Source organism: Myxocyprinus asiaticus, chromosome 23, assembly GCF_019703515.2.
Source record: "Myxocyprinus asiaticus isolate MX2 ecotype Aquarium Trade chromosome 23, UBuf_Myxa_2, whole genome shotgun sequence".
NCBI classification, from domain to species: domain Eukaryota; kingdom Metazoa; phylum Chordata; class Actinopteri; order Cypriniformes; family Catostomidae; genus Myxocyprinus; species Myxocyprinus asiaticus.
Genome location: NC_059366.1, coordinates 1,498,507 through 1,515,546, shown reverse-complemented (window position 1 = coordinate 1,515,546; position 17,040 = coordinate 1,498,507). Strand labels below are relative to the sequence as shown.

The window sequence follows — 17,040 nt, the reverse complement described above, 5'->3', positions numbered from 1 at the left end:
TAACTATATCGGTTACCATATCGGTAATCTGTGAATTTTCCCCCTCTAAAATCGGCATCGGTCTCAAAAATCCATCGGGCTCTGCTTGATAGAAGTTAAAGCTCCGTCCCCCAAACTCTGAATTAGTAGGGAGTAATACACTGCTGCCTCATGACCTTTTCCAAAAGCAGTAATCACCACTCCCAGAGTATCTGCCAATTTAGGGGGGTGCTACTCCCAAAAATAGTACAGAGCAGGTGGCACAGCTGTAAATACCTAAAGAACTGAGATCTGGGAATCCCAAAATGTTGAACCAAATTTTCAAAGGATCTCAACGCTCCACACTCATATAGGTTACCGAGTGTATTAACCTCCCTCACAATCCACTCTGACCAACAGAAAGGGGACTTATTAATACATAATTTGGGGTTCAGCCATATGCTCGAGGCAACATTTAAATAAATGTCAGAATTAAACACTCTGGACACTTTTGTCCATACCGAATGCAAATGCGAGAAAACGGGGTGTAACTTAACTTATTCGATTAGTTTGATAGAAAGGCTTTGCAATGGCGAAATAGGGGCAATAACTTCCTGTTCAATACAGAACCAGGGAGGGGCTCTCTCTCAGGTGGAAGCGACCAATGAGCCAAATGTCTGAGAACGAATGCATAATATTAAAACAAAATCTTGGGTAGGCTTAGACCACCTTTGTCAATCGGCCCATGCAACTTAATGAAATGTAATCTGGGACGTTTACCATTCCAAATGAAGGAATTCGCTATGCTATCAAATAGCTTGAAATAAGAGAGGGGGACATTATAGTATATTTTTATATCAAACATAGAAAAAGTACTTAGTTAATCATTCAGTTAATAATTGAATATGTATACAATATGCAGTTATCTAAAATGACAATGTGTAATCAATGTACTATGAATAACTGCATTATCAATGTTATTCAATGTTACATATTTAATCATTCTTTTATTGATTTAATACTGATTTAGCAGTTTGAAACTATGGAAAATAGCTTAGCTTGCAGTCTCTCTCTGTGTAAGGCCTTTCTGGGTTAAGGGAAAATGAGTTGATGTGATACAGACAGTGAGAGACCTTGGGAAACAGAAGAAGGGATGCAGGTGTCAAGCAAATGAGTAGAGAGTTTTCTATTAAACTTTGTATGACCCAAAGGGAGGTGCACATGGGTATATTAAAAGGAAAATTTAATGAGCAGAGCTGGTGCTGATAACGCCAAGGTCGCCAAAAAAGGCATTAAGATGAAACAGCAAGGTGGCCAGATGGAAGGGAAATGGTGATGATGAAACTAGGGGGGTTTACGATGATTTTATTGGATGAAGAGGCCATCACTCAAAGAGAGAGGGTGGAACAGAAGCTGTATAAAGGATGCATGATTCTGAAGTGTAATTTCAGATGCTAGGTGATGCTAGGGAATCTCGGCTTTGTTGCTTTGTTCAATAAAGTCTAATCTTTGATACCTGGAACCCCTGGACTTTGAGAGTCTTCTTGCTAAGAGGGAAAGAGACTCCAATATTCCATAACAACATCTATAGGGAGTGACTGTAGCAGGTAACTGAATTTTGGAATACAATTCATTTTAATAACATTAACCTTCCCAAACATAGATAAGTGTAATGAAGCCCACTTGCCCATGTGACGCTCCTGTTCTACCCGCTCCGTACGGGACTTGAACCAGCGTCTCTGGCATGGGAGGTGGGTGCGCCAACAAGGAGGCTACAGCCCCTAGAGTCAGTTGCTAGTGTACCTCAAGGTCAGGAGAGTGATTTTTATACATATTGCACAGCTATCTATCAGTTGGCTCCCGTTACACCCACATCGCTCGAAAACCTTTTTATTAAAGGGTCAAAATGAACTAACTAAATCAAAATCACACAAATTTGCTGGGAATAAAATACCCAATACTTAATGCCCTGTTTGGACCAGTGGAAGGCGCCCGGCTGAAAAGCCGTTACCGGGCAGTTCGTTGTCAGATCCAAAGCTTTGGATTTAGATTGACTCTGTATCCTGAGAACTTGGAAAAGGAATTAATAATTCTGTGGAGGAAAGGCATAGATCTACTGGGGTCAGAGACGAATAATAAAAATCATCTGCGTAAAGCAAAAGCTTATGCGCCACACCTCCCACCACCACCCCTGGAAAATCAAACTCCTTTCTTATCGCGGCTGCTAATTGTTCCAGAGCAAGACAGAACAATAATGAGGAAAGAGGGCAACCTCTTTATCTTTAATCTGTTTGAGACATTTGAATTGTAGAAGCTTACTTAGTGTAATGACTCCCCTGCTCTTACTTGAGCCAGCACTAACGAAAACATGTCCACCCCATAACTTCCCAAATATTTCAGCTTCCTGCGGGGAAAGATGTGTTTCTTGAAGAAACACTATATCATATTTCTTATGCTTAATAAGAAAAATAACCATCCTTTTTATGGGGTGCCCCAACCCATTCACATTCCACGTAGAGAGAGATCATCCACTCATATTAACATTTGACATATCAGAAAAAATGGATTGTGTGTCAAAAACAAAATTGGACCACATTCCAACATTAGTGCAACAGTCAAACCCCAAACTTCCCCCAAAACCAAACAAACAGAAAAAAGAAAAACGTGGGCATTAACCCCTTGCACGAACGGCGCCAACTGGCGTCCATTCCTCTAAACTAGGGGTGTAACGGTATGACATTTTCATGCTATGATAGGTCACAAAAATTACCACGGTATTACAGTTTCACGGTATATAAGTGCATTGATAATATTAAAAGCAGTTCAATATTTGGTTAAGAAATGGGCTATTTCTGATACACACAGATAAATTTCAGTTATAATTCTTGAACTTTATTTTGGATTTCTTCAACTTTTGATCTTGAACATCAAGTCACTCTCTTAATCTGACAAGGTAATAATAATAATAATAATAATAATAATAATAATAAATAAATAAATAAATAAATAAATAAAAATCACAAACAGTTAAACATTAATAAGTTTTTTTTGCAGCATGTACAGTAGTCAGATGATTATAACTAAAAATATTTTGTTGTTATTTTATGATTTATGAAATTTAATTGTAATTATTTGTAATGATTTTATTAATGATACTTAAAATATGCATTTGCATGCATTCAGTAATTTGTTGCATTTGTGATTGTATAATTCTAAACAATACCTACTGAAAATATATTATTCATGTGCAGTTTATTTATTGGCATTTTGTCCAATACTTACAATTTCTGCCAGTTTCACTGTCAATTATTTGCATGCATATTGTCAATTTCCCGAACACCAAAAGCCATGCATTTTGTAAACCTTATTTAGTACTATTATACTTCTAATATGTTTTATTTGTAAAACAAACACATCGTTAGCCTACTATTGCACTGCACTTAGGCAAATAAACAAACAGTTGGCACATCAAAGTTGAACGAGGTCTTAAATCTGTTCTGCATTTGTGAATGAGACAAAGCATAAACAATAACTTTAGCCTAACTAGTCATTACAAATCATGTAAAACTACATTGAATCTGGTGTTTTTATGAAACGGGCTATAATTTATTATCCTGTGTACTGCATTTCCACTTACATTCATCTCCGCAAATTCCGTGGGATGGTGCTCATGGAAAAGTGTTTCCCACCTGAGAAATGTTTTGCGGCAAACTTTACAGACAAGGTAACCATCAACACTGATGGTGCCTCGTGGGACTTTTACATAGCCAAGTAATCCCAGACAGCGGACTTCAACTTCTGTGGCGGTTCAGGTTCAGACATGCGCTCGTGCTGCACTCATGCTGCGCTCCACTCGTGCTGGACTTCTGATGTGCTCGTGATGCGCAGCGCTCGCGACACCAGCATGTCACCTTTAAAATTGAGTGTGTCAAATGCAACATGAGGAAGGCACAATTTAAAGATTTATTTTATCTAGCCAAGATAGTATGATGCTGTGTAAATGTCGCAGATTCTGTCTTAATTAAACTGATTTGGATTTTAGAAAAGTCTTTATCTTCATGCAATACCGTCAATGAGAAGATTTCAATGGTATGATAACTGTCCGTTTTAAAAACGAGGTATATATCTAAACTCAAACAGTCCATGTACACCTATGAGAGCCCCCGCAACAACTCTGCCGTCAGATTACTCAAGTCCGGTGTTTCTATAAAAATGTTGTATTTTGTGAGAAAATATCACGGTTTGACGGTATCATGGTATACGATATTACACTATTATTATCAGTTACAATGACCCTTAAAAGGAGTGAAAACAGAAGTATTTTTTTTGGTTGAAGAAACGCTTCATTATAATTGAAACCATTTATGTTTATCCAAGTATGTGTAAAAAAAAAAAAAAAAAAAGCCTCCCTTTTGAAAATAAAAAACAGAATAAGGCGGCTAACAGAATAAACCGAATTATAAACATGATAAAACAAAAAAAGCATGTAACTATAACATTATATAACTAAAACATGTTAGATTACATGTTAGCATAGCATGTTAAATTAACTACTAAATGAAAAATAACATCAGCTGTGTGACCTTTTAAAGTAATGTCCTATGATTATTAACAATTAAAATATACTGTATGTGTGCGACAGTGCAGCCAGACTGCTCCTGTCTGTACCTTTAACTCAGTGGTTCTCAACTGGTTTTGCTTCAGGACACAGATTTTACATTGGAAATCAAGTGGCGACCCACCATAGTAAAAACATAACCTGTATTTAATGTATCCTGGGTCACATTTAGTTTTATGTTGCATAGTTTAAGTACAAGGACATGCATCAAGTGACATTGTTTTTGTTGTTGACATCAACAACAAAAGCGACAGGAAGTTCTCTAACCCCTTTTAAAGGAGAGCTATTATTCCCCTTTTTACAAGATGTAATATAAGTCTCAGGTGTCCCCAGAATGTGTCTGAAGTTTCAGCGCAAAACACCCCAAGGATCATTTATTATACCATGTTGTAAATGCCTCTTTTTGGGTGGAATCAAAACCACGCCGTTTTCGTGTGTCTTTAAATGCAAATGAGCTGCTGCTCCCCGCCCCCTATTATTATACAGGCAGTAAGGGTAAAAGTACTGATCCATGCTGGAGAATGAAATTTTTGGAAAATCCTGCTTTATATTGACCCTCAATCACAAAGCAGTCCGGTGTAAAATGATTTGCACAAACATACACGAATTTTGGGGCACATTTGCTTCAAAAACAAATCTTGTCCACTGCGTCTTCAGTGGCTCTGATGCCGGGAGTACATGAAGACTCTTATGTTCACTTTTACAGCCAACAACAAAACACTTATGACGCTTACTAAGCTGAGACATTATTCTTCTCAGCGTAGCTGCTCCAGCGTGGAAAAAAATGCCGGACTGTGTGTCGATCATTCAGGTGAGGATCTATGATAATAGATAGAGTGGAGTCCATCACCAGTCATGGGCGAATCACTTTGAGACACTGTTTTAGATTAATAGAAATATAAGAAAGAGGAGTGGGTGGACTTTTAACATTGTAGGGTGGTTGTGTACACACACTGCCAACTCACATTTATGTTCAAACACTATGTAAAAGTGAATTTTGCATAATAGGTCCCCTTTAAAAAGTGAAGAGCATATTTATTTATTTATGAGCCCATTATTATCCCGTTTGTTTCCTAATTTCAAACATAATTCAAACAGAACATACATATTACACAGGAGGAAAGGATCCTCATTACCATGGTTAGGTCAGTGTAGCTAGTCTTAAATAATAGTAATAATAACAATAAATTATAGGATTTATGAAAAATAAATACTAGCTGAAACATCTTGAAACTTTAACTACAACTGCCACTGTTGATATAAAATGAGGTCGAACAGATTCTACCTTTAGATTATTTTATATGAAACTATAACATTGTCAAAATAAGTTACTTTTACTCGTAAAATCATGAAACAATTTTGTAAAGGTGATGTATAATGAAAAAAAATTAGCGCATAGCACAGTGTTGCTCTTTTCCTCCTCAGTGCTGTTTGGTTTGTCAGGGCTGCCTACTGTTTGAGAGGTTCGACTTGACTTCCTCTGTAATGCTTTAAACTAGAAAAGTCTCCCTAGAATTGAAATTGGTCACATCAGTTTTGAGGTCTACACTCTGCAAAACTGAGTGAAGACCGGTTGTTGTACGCACGCGCCAGAGAGAAGAGCAGATCATGATCGCGAGCTGGTTCTGTTACACATGCGAAAGTGCAGATGAGAAGCTTTTAGCTGATTGCAAGATTATCATAAAATCTGCCTCGGCAGTCCTACATAGGCTATCACTTGGGTGGCCGCTGAAATATCTTCAATGGGAGAACCATGACATTGGGTCGCGGACAGCAGGGAAAGAGCAGTCCAAATAGACCTGTGACCCACCAGTTGAGAAACACTGCTTTAACTCACACACTCACTTATGTCAGACCCCCTCGCCATGCTTCTCTCTGACATTTTCTCCGCTGCATGGGTGTGGTGCAAATTGACGAGTCTGACAAGCAGTCAAGAGGAAAGGAAATGCGCAGGTGAGATTCTCCGTCCAGTTGCATTTTTTTTCTCAATACCGTAGATAAGCAAATGTACATGGTATGAAAACCATCAATTTTCATACCGTGGTATACCGTGAAACCAGCAACCATACCTGCAACCCTACTCCAGCCAATAGTCGGAACCAGCACAAAAAAGGCGCTCAGTTTCCTTGGACAGTCAAACGAATGTTCAGCGAGCCAGCCCATTCGGCTGCTACATAAGTGCAAAAGACCCAATCACTCCAATGTCTTGCAATTAATACTCCACAAAACAAACTCCAGCAGACATCACTTGCTGGGGACATGTGAATGTTTTACGGCCATCCTTAGCATCTATTCTCAATTTGGTCGGGAACATCAGCGCAAAAGCGACCTTCCATTGATGTAAGAGTTTCTTGCATTCCTTGAATCGATCACGTTTCTCTCGTCGAATTCTCGAAGTCTGGGAACAAGAAAATGCTGTGGTTATTCCAAAAAAGCCTTCCTTTACTCCTCGCCTCACGTAACACCAGATCTTTATCAGATGATCTCAGAAATTTGGCCAGAATTGATCAGGGCCTGTGTCCCTCAGCGGATCGCCGAGCCGGAACCCTGCGAGTTAGCTCGATTACCAGCTTATGGCCTGTTATGTCAAGCAGATTCGGAAAGAGCCCTTCCAGGAATTTCACCATATCCTGACCCTCTACGGCTTCAGGAATTCCGATGATTCAGATGTTATTCCACCGGCTACGGTTCTCCAACTTCTTCCAGACATGCTCCAAATCCACCTTGGTCGATAGCGGATTAGCAGATAATTCCCTCTCCGATGACTCCAGATAATCGATCCGTTTCTCGACAGCCCACACTCTTGTAACCACCTCAGAACTTTGTCTCCATTGCAGTGATCGATCAACGTATTATAGCAAGATCCTCCAAATCAGCAACGACCTTCACCAGCATTGCCGACATGTTCAACATTTCTCGCCAAATTTCCCTCATTTCTCCGACCAGATCGGCTCCCTGGCTCCGGGCTTTCACAGGGGTACCAGCTTGAGCACGTAAGTGTCTTTTAATGTTTCCAGAGCTCAAGGATTTTGAATTCTTTGACATATTGTCCTCCTAGAACAGTTATGGAACAAAGTGTATCGAATCTTATTAATAGTGTTAAAACTAGCAAAGTGCGCAGAGCTCTCCGTTCACACATCCGAACCTCGCATGGTGTCACGTGACTCTCCAAACTGTATGTTCGTTAAGTATGCAGACAGCATTGGAGGAAACTGCTTTAAAAAAAACTAATTTGTTTGACAAGCTACTCATAATTTAAAGTAGTTAAGCTAGAGTCAGGCTACTCTTTTGACAAAGTAGTTAGCTACACTACAAGTTACTATCAAAAAGTAGCAAACTACATTGAAGCTACTTAATGAGGCAATATTGTTTTTACAATGTTACTATAAAACCAATAATATTAATAACAATTTACACTAACAAAATTTATTAATGTATTAAATACATTTAATGAATAGTAACATTAATCCAGTAAATAATGGCCATAATATAAAACACATTCAAAACAGAAAAGATCAGACACCATTTAAAAAAAATAAACTCAAATAGCTCAATAATAACTCAAAAGCATTTATTGCTAAAACTGTGAAGGATTTGGTAAGGGACCATCTGAATACATGGTCAATACATGGTATTATTCATCTCCAGTGTAGTATTACTGACAGATATTGCAGCTCCCTATATGCATATGTGACTGGTGCCTTTTTCCAAGCTTGAACAACATAAACCCATAGGATGAAACAAGTCACACTCATCCAGATTTACATGACCATCATCATCACTAGGACATACCTTCTGTCATGAACTCATTTGTCAATCACTCAGTGTTTCCCATTAATTACCTAGACTGTGGCGGCCCATCTAATTTGTCCGCCACAGTTTCATAATGAGCTGAAAATATTTTTACACTTCTCATAATAACGTAGTTTTGCGCTGTTGCTTCGGCAAAGCATCTCTCACTCCCAGCCAGTCAGCCCCCAGCCCTTCCCCACTCCCCCGTTGTATGCGTGCATGCTTACACACGCACAGGCACGCACACACGCATACCCCGAGACACAGACATTTTGAGGACACAACATTGTTTGAGGTGAGTAACGTTACAGTATCCACTGCAGTTATCCACTAGTCCAAACACAATTTTAACATTATAAATGTACGACAGCAAACAGCACATAACTACAGAAGTTATCATTGATAATTAATGTTAATATAATGTTAGCAAAGTTAGGTAACGTTAACATTAGCTGACAGTCTCCTCGTTTATGTCGACTGACATATCCGGCTGCTTGTCGTGAAAAGCTACGTATAACATATGTAACCTTATACCTAGCTAGCTAACGTTAGCTAATTATCTAACATTAACGTTATTAACAGCGGCTCTGACAACATAACTATTTTCAGCATCTGAGGAGCAAGTTCAACACAGTAACCACTTTTGCTTAATTTCTTTGATGGCTCACAGGGCTCGACATTAACGCTTGTCTGGGACAAGTGGATTTTTGAAGGGGCAAGTGAAAGAGAATTTTACTTGCCCGACTGGACAAGCAGACTGATTAAAATAAAAAAAAAATTTTTTTAAATGACCGGCTATATTTGTGATAAATGTAAGCTAATAGACCTGCTGCTGTCTAGTGTAGTGTCAAAAATCTAAATCACTTTTATTGTCTCACAACCATATGCACTACTGCAACAGTGGATGAAAGTCTTGGGTGCAGTTCCTAGCAACATAGCAGTCATGACAGTGATGAGACATATCAATTTACAATAAACATCAGATTTACACAACACAATAATATACAACGTACAGTATACAATACACATCATAAAGTATATATAAAATATACAGTAGGTTGTATTGTACTGTACTGACATTCAGGCTGTCGGTTGATAGTCAGTTGCCAGTGTGTGTTAAGAGAGAATATAATTTAAGACAGTCCAGTGTGAGATAAGATTAATAAAGCGCAGTGCTGATGTATATTGACCATGAGAGATCAAGAGTTCAGAAGTCTGATTGCTTGGGGGAAGAAGCTGTCATGAAGTCGGCTGGTGCGGGTCCTGATGCTGCGATACAGCCTGCCTGATGGTAGCAGTGAGAACAGCCCATGGCTCGGGTGGCTGGAGTCTCTGATGATCCTCCGAGCTTTTTTCACACACCGCCTGGTATAGATGTCCTGGAGGGAAGAAAGCTCACCTCCAATGATGTGTCTGGCAGTTCGTAACACCCTTTGCAGGGCTTTGCGGTTGTAGGCGGTGCTATTGCCGTACCAGGCAGTGATGCAGCCAGTCAGGATGCTCTCTACAGTGCTCGTGCAGAACCGTGTGAGGATGTGGTGGTTCATTCCAAACTTCCTCAGCTGTCTCAGTAAGAAGAGGCGCTGATGAGCCTTCTTCACAACGACTTCAGTGTGGATGGACCATGCGAGTTCCTCAGTGATGTGGACACCCAGGAACTTGAAGCTGCTGACTCTCTCCACTGGTGCTCCATTGATGGTGATGGGACTGTGTTCTCTGTCTTTTCTCCTGAAGTCCACCACAAGCTCCTTGGTCTTGCTGACGTTGAGGGAGAGGTTGTGCTCCTGACACCAGTGTGTCAGAGTGTGCACCTCCTCTCTATAGGCTGTTTTATCATTGTCAGTGATCAGACCTAACACCGTCATATCATCATCAAACTTAATGATGGCATTGGAGCTGTGTTGCCACACAGTCATGAGTGTACAAGAAACACAAGAGTGGGCTGAGAACACAGCCCTGGGGGGCTCCAGTGTTGAGGGTCAGTGATGAGATGTTGCTGCCCATTCAAACCACCTGGCGTCTGCTTGACAGGAAGTCCAGGATCCAGCTGCACAGCGAGCTGTTTAAGCCCAGAGTTTCACAAAGCTTGGAGGGCACTATGGTGTTGAATGCTGAGCTGTAGTCTACAAACAGCATTCTCACATAAGTGTTCCTTTTTTCCAGGTGGGAGAGAGAGCAGTGTGTAGTGTAGATGCAATGGCATCAGCAGTGGTGCAGTTGTTGCAATAAGCAAACTGCAGTGAGTCCAGTTAGGCAGGCAGCACAGAGCAGATGTAATCTCCGATTAGTCTCTCAAAGCATTTGCTGATGATGGGGGTCAGAGCAATAGGACGCCAGTCATTTAAGCAAGTGATTTTGGATTGCTTTGGAACAGGCACAATGGTGGACGTTTTGAAGCATGTGAGGACTACAGACAAGGAGGGAAAGGTTGAAAATAACTAAAAACACCAGCCAGTTGGTTCGCACACGCTCTGATGACGCGGCCACTACAGAGACAGAGAGTGAACTAACCTCTGTAGCTTTGGCCGCGAGAGCTCTCTCCATGAGGGCGGTGTTATTTCCCTCGAAACGAGCATAAAAAGTATTTAGCTCATCTGGCAGAGAGGCAGCGGTGTTCACAGCAGAGTTTTTATTCCCTTTGTAGTCCATGATGATATTAATTCCCTGCCACATGCTTTTAGAGTTGGTGGTGTTGAACTGTCCTTCAATCTTGTCCCTGTACTGGCGTAGGGCTGCTCTGGTAGTTTTGCGGAAGGCATAACTGGCTTGTTTATGCTCCTCCGCTTTCCCGGAATTAAAAGCGGAGGTCCGCATTAAGTGCCACGCGAACATCACTATTAACCCATGGTTTCTGGTTGGGGTAGATCCGTATTGTTTTGGTCAGAACAACATCCTCTACGTACTTTGATGAAACACGTTACGCTATCAGCGTAAACCTCGATGTTGTCAGAGGCGGACCGGAACATCTCCCAGTCTGCGAGATCAAAACAGTCTTGTAGCGTAGAATCTGATTGGTCCGACCAGCACTGGATCATTCTGAGGGTGGGTGCTTCCTGTTTCAGTTTCTGCCTGTAAGTGGGTAGGAGAACGGAAGTAGCAATGGTCCAAAACCCGGTCCACTCGTGTGTTGAAACTAATATGTTGGTGCGATTGATTTGAAATTGACTTTGTTAAAGTCCCCGGTCACAATGAATGTGGCCTCAGGGTGCGCGGTTTCCTGCTCACTTATATTCTCATACAGTTCCTTGAGTGCCCGGTCTGTGTCGGCTTGTGGGGGGGGGGGGATGTACACAGCAGTGATAATGACTGCTGTGAATTCCCTCGGTAGCCAGAATGTCGACACAGAAGCATGAGAAATTCCAGATCAGGAGAGCAGAAAGACTTGACAGAATGTACGTTCCTCTGATCACACCAGGATTTGTTGATCATAAAACATACACCACCACCTCTGCTTTTACCTGAGAGGTCTTTCGCTCTGTCCGCTCGGTGCACAGAGAACCCTGTGGGTTCAATGGCTGAGTCCGGAATCTCCACAGACATCCAAGTTTCTGTAAGGAAGATAATGCAGCAGTCCCTCATCTCTCGTTGGCAAGAGATCTGCGCTCTCAGAGCTTGTTGTCCAGAGATTGAACATTTGCCAGTAGAATACTGGGTAGCGGGGGTTGATTTGCACGACATCTTACTCTGATGAGAACGCCGGCTCTATTTCCCTTTTTCCTACTGCGTTTCCAGAGCCGGGCTGCCCAGACAAATGGGCTATGCTGGCGTGTTTGAAAACAGCGGGTCGGCATTGAGGAACTTGAAGTCCGGTTTTTGGTGTGCTATTGAAGAACCAATGTCCAAAAGTGTTTGTCTATCGTATACAATAAGGCAGACAACATACAAGACAAAAAACATTGCTGTTTTTGTTACAGTTCTTATGTGTCGGAGCGCGCAACGCAGCAGCCATACTTGGCACCATCTTGAGTCCAAATTTGTGTCATTACAATAATCAAACAACCATAACAAGAAAACACACTGCTCTTGACTGGGTAACTTTAGTAGCTTTAAAAAGTATTAATGTATTATAATCATACAGTAAAGTCCAGTAGTAGTTTTATGTTGCATTTCATTCTGAATGTTTATTTGAATACTTGATAGCCTACTGCTGTTAAAAACTTTTAAAGCTGTTAACAAAAGCACTGTTTTCTTAATTTTGTATTTTCTGTTCTATTACTTTTTATTCATATTTATTCATTGCTGTTTTTTGTTATTTTATTACGGACTGTTTACTAGTCTTGAATAATTACTTAAGAACCTGAAACCATTTTTCCATAATTAACAAATTAGAAAGTGTTATTCTGTTGTGGTTTTGAAGCCGTTATTGAGATTCATCAAATTTCACTACCGGCCACTGAAGTTTTGGTATTGTGATTAGAGCCTGACCGATATGGGATTTTTGAGACCGATACCGATTTTAGAGAGGGAACATTCACCGATTACCGATATAGCTCATTTCTAAACTGGAATGAAAACAGACCTTTTCTATGTTGATTGTGCACATGACTATGCAAAGGTACTCAGAAGGCTGCTTTCTTAAACAAATATTTTTATCAAAGAACATTTGATATTATTATTATACATTGTCAACAAATTCTAGAAATGACTGTCAGGACGTAACCCTATGTATAAACTAAATATTTATGGCAGCCTCCGACCAGGAGTAACTGATGGAATAAAAAAACCAGACTCATTTAATGACATCAATGAGCTCATGTTTTGGTTGACAGGCATCAGTCCTTTCGACATATATGATGTTGGCATTTACACCATTTACGAAAAAGAGAAAAAAGTAAAAGAAAAAAAAACACTTTTAAGCAGCTCTTCAGCATAAAACCGATCTAATTGTGCCATTTTTAGGGTGCGTTGCCCGGTGTCAAGTTTCAACACATTCAAAAAAATATATATAGGATATTAAAATGAATAAATGTCTATTTTTCCAGCCTGTTGTATCAGTATGTATCACCCCTCATTTATTTTAGATACAGTTCCTATATATTATTATTTACGCAGGGCAAATATACTATTTATTAAATCTACTTTTATTACGTATCCTATTTTAATGTCTGGAAAACCAGACGTTTAAATATTACATTTTATAAATGCAACGAATGGAATTGTACGGTTGAAGGGGGTACCAAACTGTGAATCCTGAACAAGACAGTTTGGTGAATACATGTTTACACATTAGCTTCCACTCAGCTGACAACAATGAAACTAGCTACGTGGTTAGCTAGTTAGCTGTAAGCTCGTTGCCACGGAGAGTAAAAGATGGACTTTATTTACTTTCCAGCATTGTGTCTCACCAACTAGGCAACAGCGAAGCATGAAATCAACACTCAGCGGACACAATCCACCACCGCACTGTTGTCTGCTGAGCTGCAAAAAGATGCTCTGATGTTTACCTTTCAATCTGCTACATTACTGACTGCACTGACAAACTATAGATGGCTAACAGCAAACAGATGTGATAAACATGAGTGACATGGTTGTCAGGGACAGGGTTAACGTTATAGGAATTATATAAAATGATGGGGTCATTTTTTATTAACTTCCCAGTATGTATTTCACAAACTAGTTAGCAATTTAACGAGAAGAGACCGCTCAAATCCGCACCGTTTAACTCTGTCTGCAGAGCCACCATCAGTTCAGAGTCAGCTCTGTAAACAATGGAGTCAGAGCGCGCTCTGCTGGACAAACTATGTTATGATACCAATTCTAAAGCATTGTTTTCTGCATTATATGTTCTGAAAAAAGTTTTCATAACGCCGATACCAATATATTGGTAAAAGGCTAATATCAGCCAACGGATATATCGGTCGGGCACTAATTGTGATAATGTATAGCCTTTATTGTACATGGTAGACCTCATTCCATTTCTTTGTTTGACTATCATATGTTACAAAATAATCATATGATAATACTCTCCTCCCCTACACAGTGCAGTTTACATTCCTGTCACAGAGAATGGAGTTGACTGCATAGGTACACTATTAGGTTGGGCATCGTTCATAATTTTTGAAAAATATACAACAAACTTTGACATGTTACTTGAGCGTGTAACAAATGTCCTTTCTTCTCTCCGGACAAGTAACTTTTTTTACTCGGACAAGTGAAGGACAACAACCACATGACAATGCTTAATGTTGAGCCCTGGCTCAAATGTTTGCTCTAGTCGATTTTGTGTTTTGCCCATTTGTGAACTGCGTTAAACTCAGTCTCATTTATGCTTTGTGGGTGTGACGTTTTTGCCATGTCATCACCATTTATGTTTAAATTACTACTAGAGCACAAAAATGTTTACAGGTGCACAAATTCTTCATATCTAGCCTCTTAATTTTGCTCTCAAAGTGCACCAGATTGATGCATTTAACTTTAAAATGTACAACATTTTCTTACGGGGGAGCATGCCCCCGGGGCCCCCCTCCCCCAGAGTGTCCGATGTCCACCCACCAGACTCACAAAATCCTGTGGGAAACACTGGAAACTCATTGAACGAGTGCACATGAGCACGCATTTTTTTTTTTTTTTTTTTAAATCTTCTCAAATGTGCGTGAGCGCGCGCGCACAGCTAGCGACCGAAATAACGCCACATGAATGATATAATCCGCTTATTTCTTATCGTGAAGAAAAAAAAAAAAAAGAAAAAAAAAAAAGTAAAAAAACGCATCACAGGTCATTGTAATTAATACATTCTGATATTCAGAAATGTACAAAGTTGTATCTAATCCTGACGGTTAGCGTATTAGCATGCTAACTACAGGAATTAGAACTCATATTTGATTTAAAGTGACGCTGAACAAACACTTTAAACAGCCAAAATAAAAAATCTGCAGATCTTACCTACAATGTGAATGAGTTTAGACCGCCAGCAATCCGCGTCCTGCTGAATAATAAACCCTTCATTCGTGCATAATCGCTTCATGCCCGAACTCGCCATTTTCTACTGTTGGTGTACACGGGGACGCGCACATTTAGCCGTTGTGCGAGCCCGTATCTTGTCTGCCTGTGACGACATGACGTACTCGCATTCCCAACGGCGTTTTTGCGCCCTTGAATGGCACTGCGGGAAGGGGACACCACACGAAGGGGTGTTCCAAACGAAAGTGAGCAACTCAAGCCCTCCAGGAAGGGCCTTTCCACAAGGCGGTTAGCAAAGGGTACATGCGATGGTCAATTCGAGGAAGTAATTTTACGAGAGGGTTTATTTATTTTTTATTATTTGTATTACTTTTAATGCAAAACATTAACAATGCACATATATACAAAATGCAAACGTTCTGCAGTTTGAAACATTCTGTACATGGGCATAAATACACTCACTGAGACACAAGATAAAAAGAAATAGACCAAAAAAAACAAAAAAAAAAAAACAGTGAAACGTATAAGTCATGAGACAGGAAAGATCTCATCATAGCACATAAGAAAGGATATACATTTTCTATTATTAATTACCCTCAAATACTTGATTAAATATTCAGTTTCAAGCAAAAATTCTGCAATTGCTTTTTAAAGAATTTTTGCTTAAGAGTGTAATATTTCGCTACAAGAATAAGAAAATTAAAGCGCACCTATTATGGTTTTTCAAATATTACACTTCATGTAGTGTGTTATATAGCTGTTTGTGAATATAAAAAAGTCTGCAAAGTTTCAAAAATCAAAGTGCATGAAATATGGAATTATTGACACCCAAAAGAAAGAACCAATTCTGAACACCTGAAACGAGTCGTTAGTAATTCCAGATTTACTTCCTGTACTAACCTACGTAATTTGGTAACAAAAAACCTGCCTCTGGTCTGTTTACATGTACAGCCAGTGCACGCTGTTAACCTGTTAGCTGTTAGCCTCTGGTAACCGGCTAACTCACGTTATTGTCAAACTACATATAAACTTACCACTGAGAAACGTCCTGTTCTCGTCATGTTTGCGATGGTGGTTCGGGTTGATCTTCCGATGTATCACTATCGGACTCGGGCTCAAATTGGTATGGTAAAACAGAAATTTTTTCAGACAGAGCTGAAACCCAGATATGGTAGTGGGCGTTTCCTTTCCGACACATGCTGTAAGCGGTAGACCAATCACAACAGACTGGGACATCTGACCAATCAGAGCAGAGTAGGCTCTCTGAAAGGAGGAGTTTAGAATGAATCCTTTAGAACGGATCATTGAACGAGTCATTTTTGACACTGGGAAAAAAACAGGTAATGCTGCAGTTTAAATTATGAGCAAATTAAAGTGTTTTTTGACCTTGGATGCATGTAAATCTATTGTATGAGACCTTTAAAACAAAATTAAGCACGTTAAAAATCATAATAGGTGCACTTTAAGAGTAGATTTCAAAGCCTTATTTTTGTTTTCATAATAGCAAATTATGTATTTCAAATTAAAATGATTGCTTGATTTTACTTTAGAAAAAAAAAAAACTCACTTTTTCAAAAAGTGCATATATCATTCACATCACAGTACTTGGATAGAAGTGCTGTCATGATTCACTGTTGTGTTGCCTTGTGTTTATCCTCTGTCTTCTGTTTTCCCTGGACTACACTTCCCAAAATGCACTGCCCTCATCTTTGTCAGCTGTTCCCAAATGCACCTGAGTCTGCTCCACGGCAGGTCACAGCCACGCCTGAGTC

At 39.8% G+C, this 17,040-nt stretch overlaps 1 protein-coding gene across 4 annotated transcripts in view; it reads right to left on the bottom strand.

The window, feature by feature from the left end:
• wu:fc17b08 (uncharacterized) overlaps positions 1-15,387 on the bottom strand; it is a 46,529-nt gene extending 31,142 nt beyond the window's left edge. The window contains exon 1 of one of the 4 annotated variants that reach the window (XM_051651118.1): positions 15,251-15,387. In XM_051651118.1, coding sequence (XP_051507078.1) covers positions 15,251-15,347 — 97 coding nt within the window. In that variant the 5' untranslated portion in view covers positions 15,348-15,387. The remainder of the gene's footprint in view (positions 1-15,250) is intronic. The other 3 variants (XM_051651119.1, XM_051651121.1, XM_051651120.1) reach the window with 3 other exon arrangements.
• Between the last annotated feature and the right edge of the window lie 1,653 nt (positions 15,388-17,040).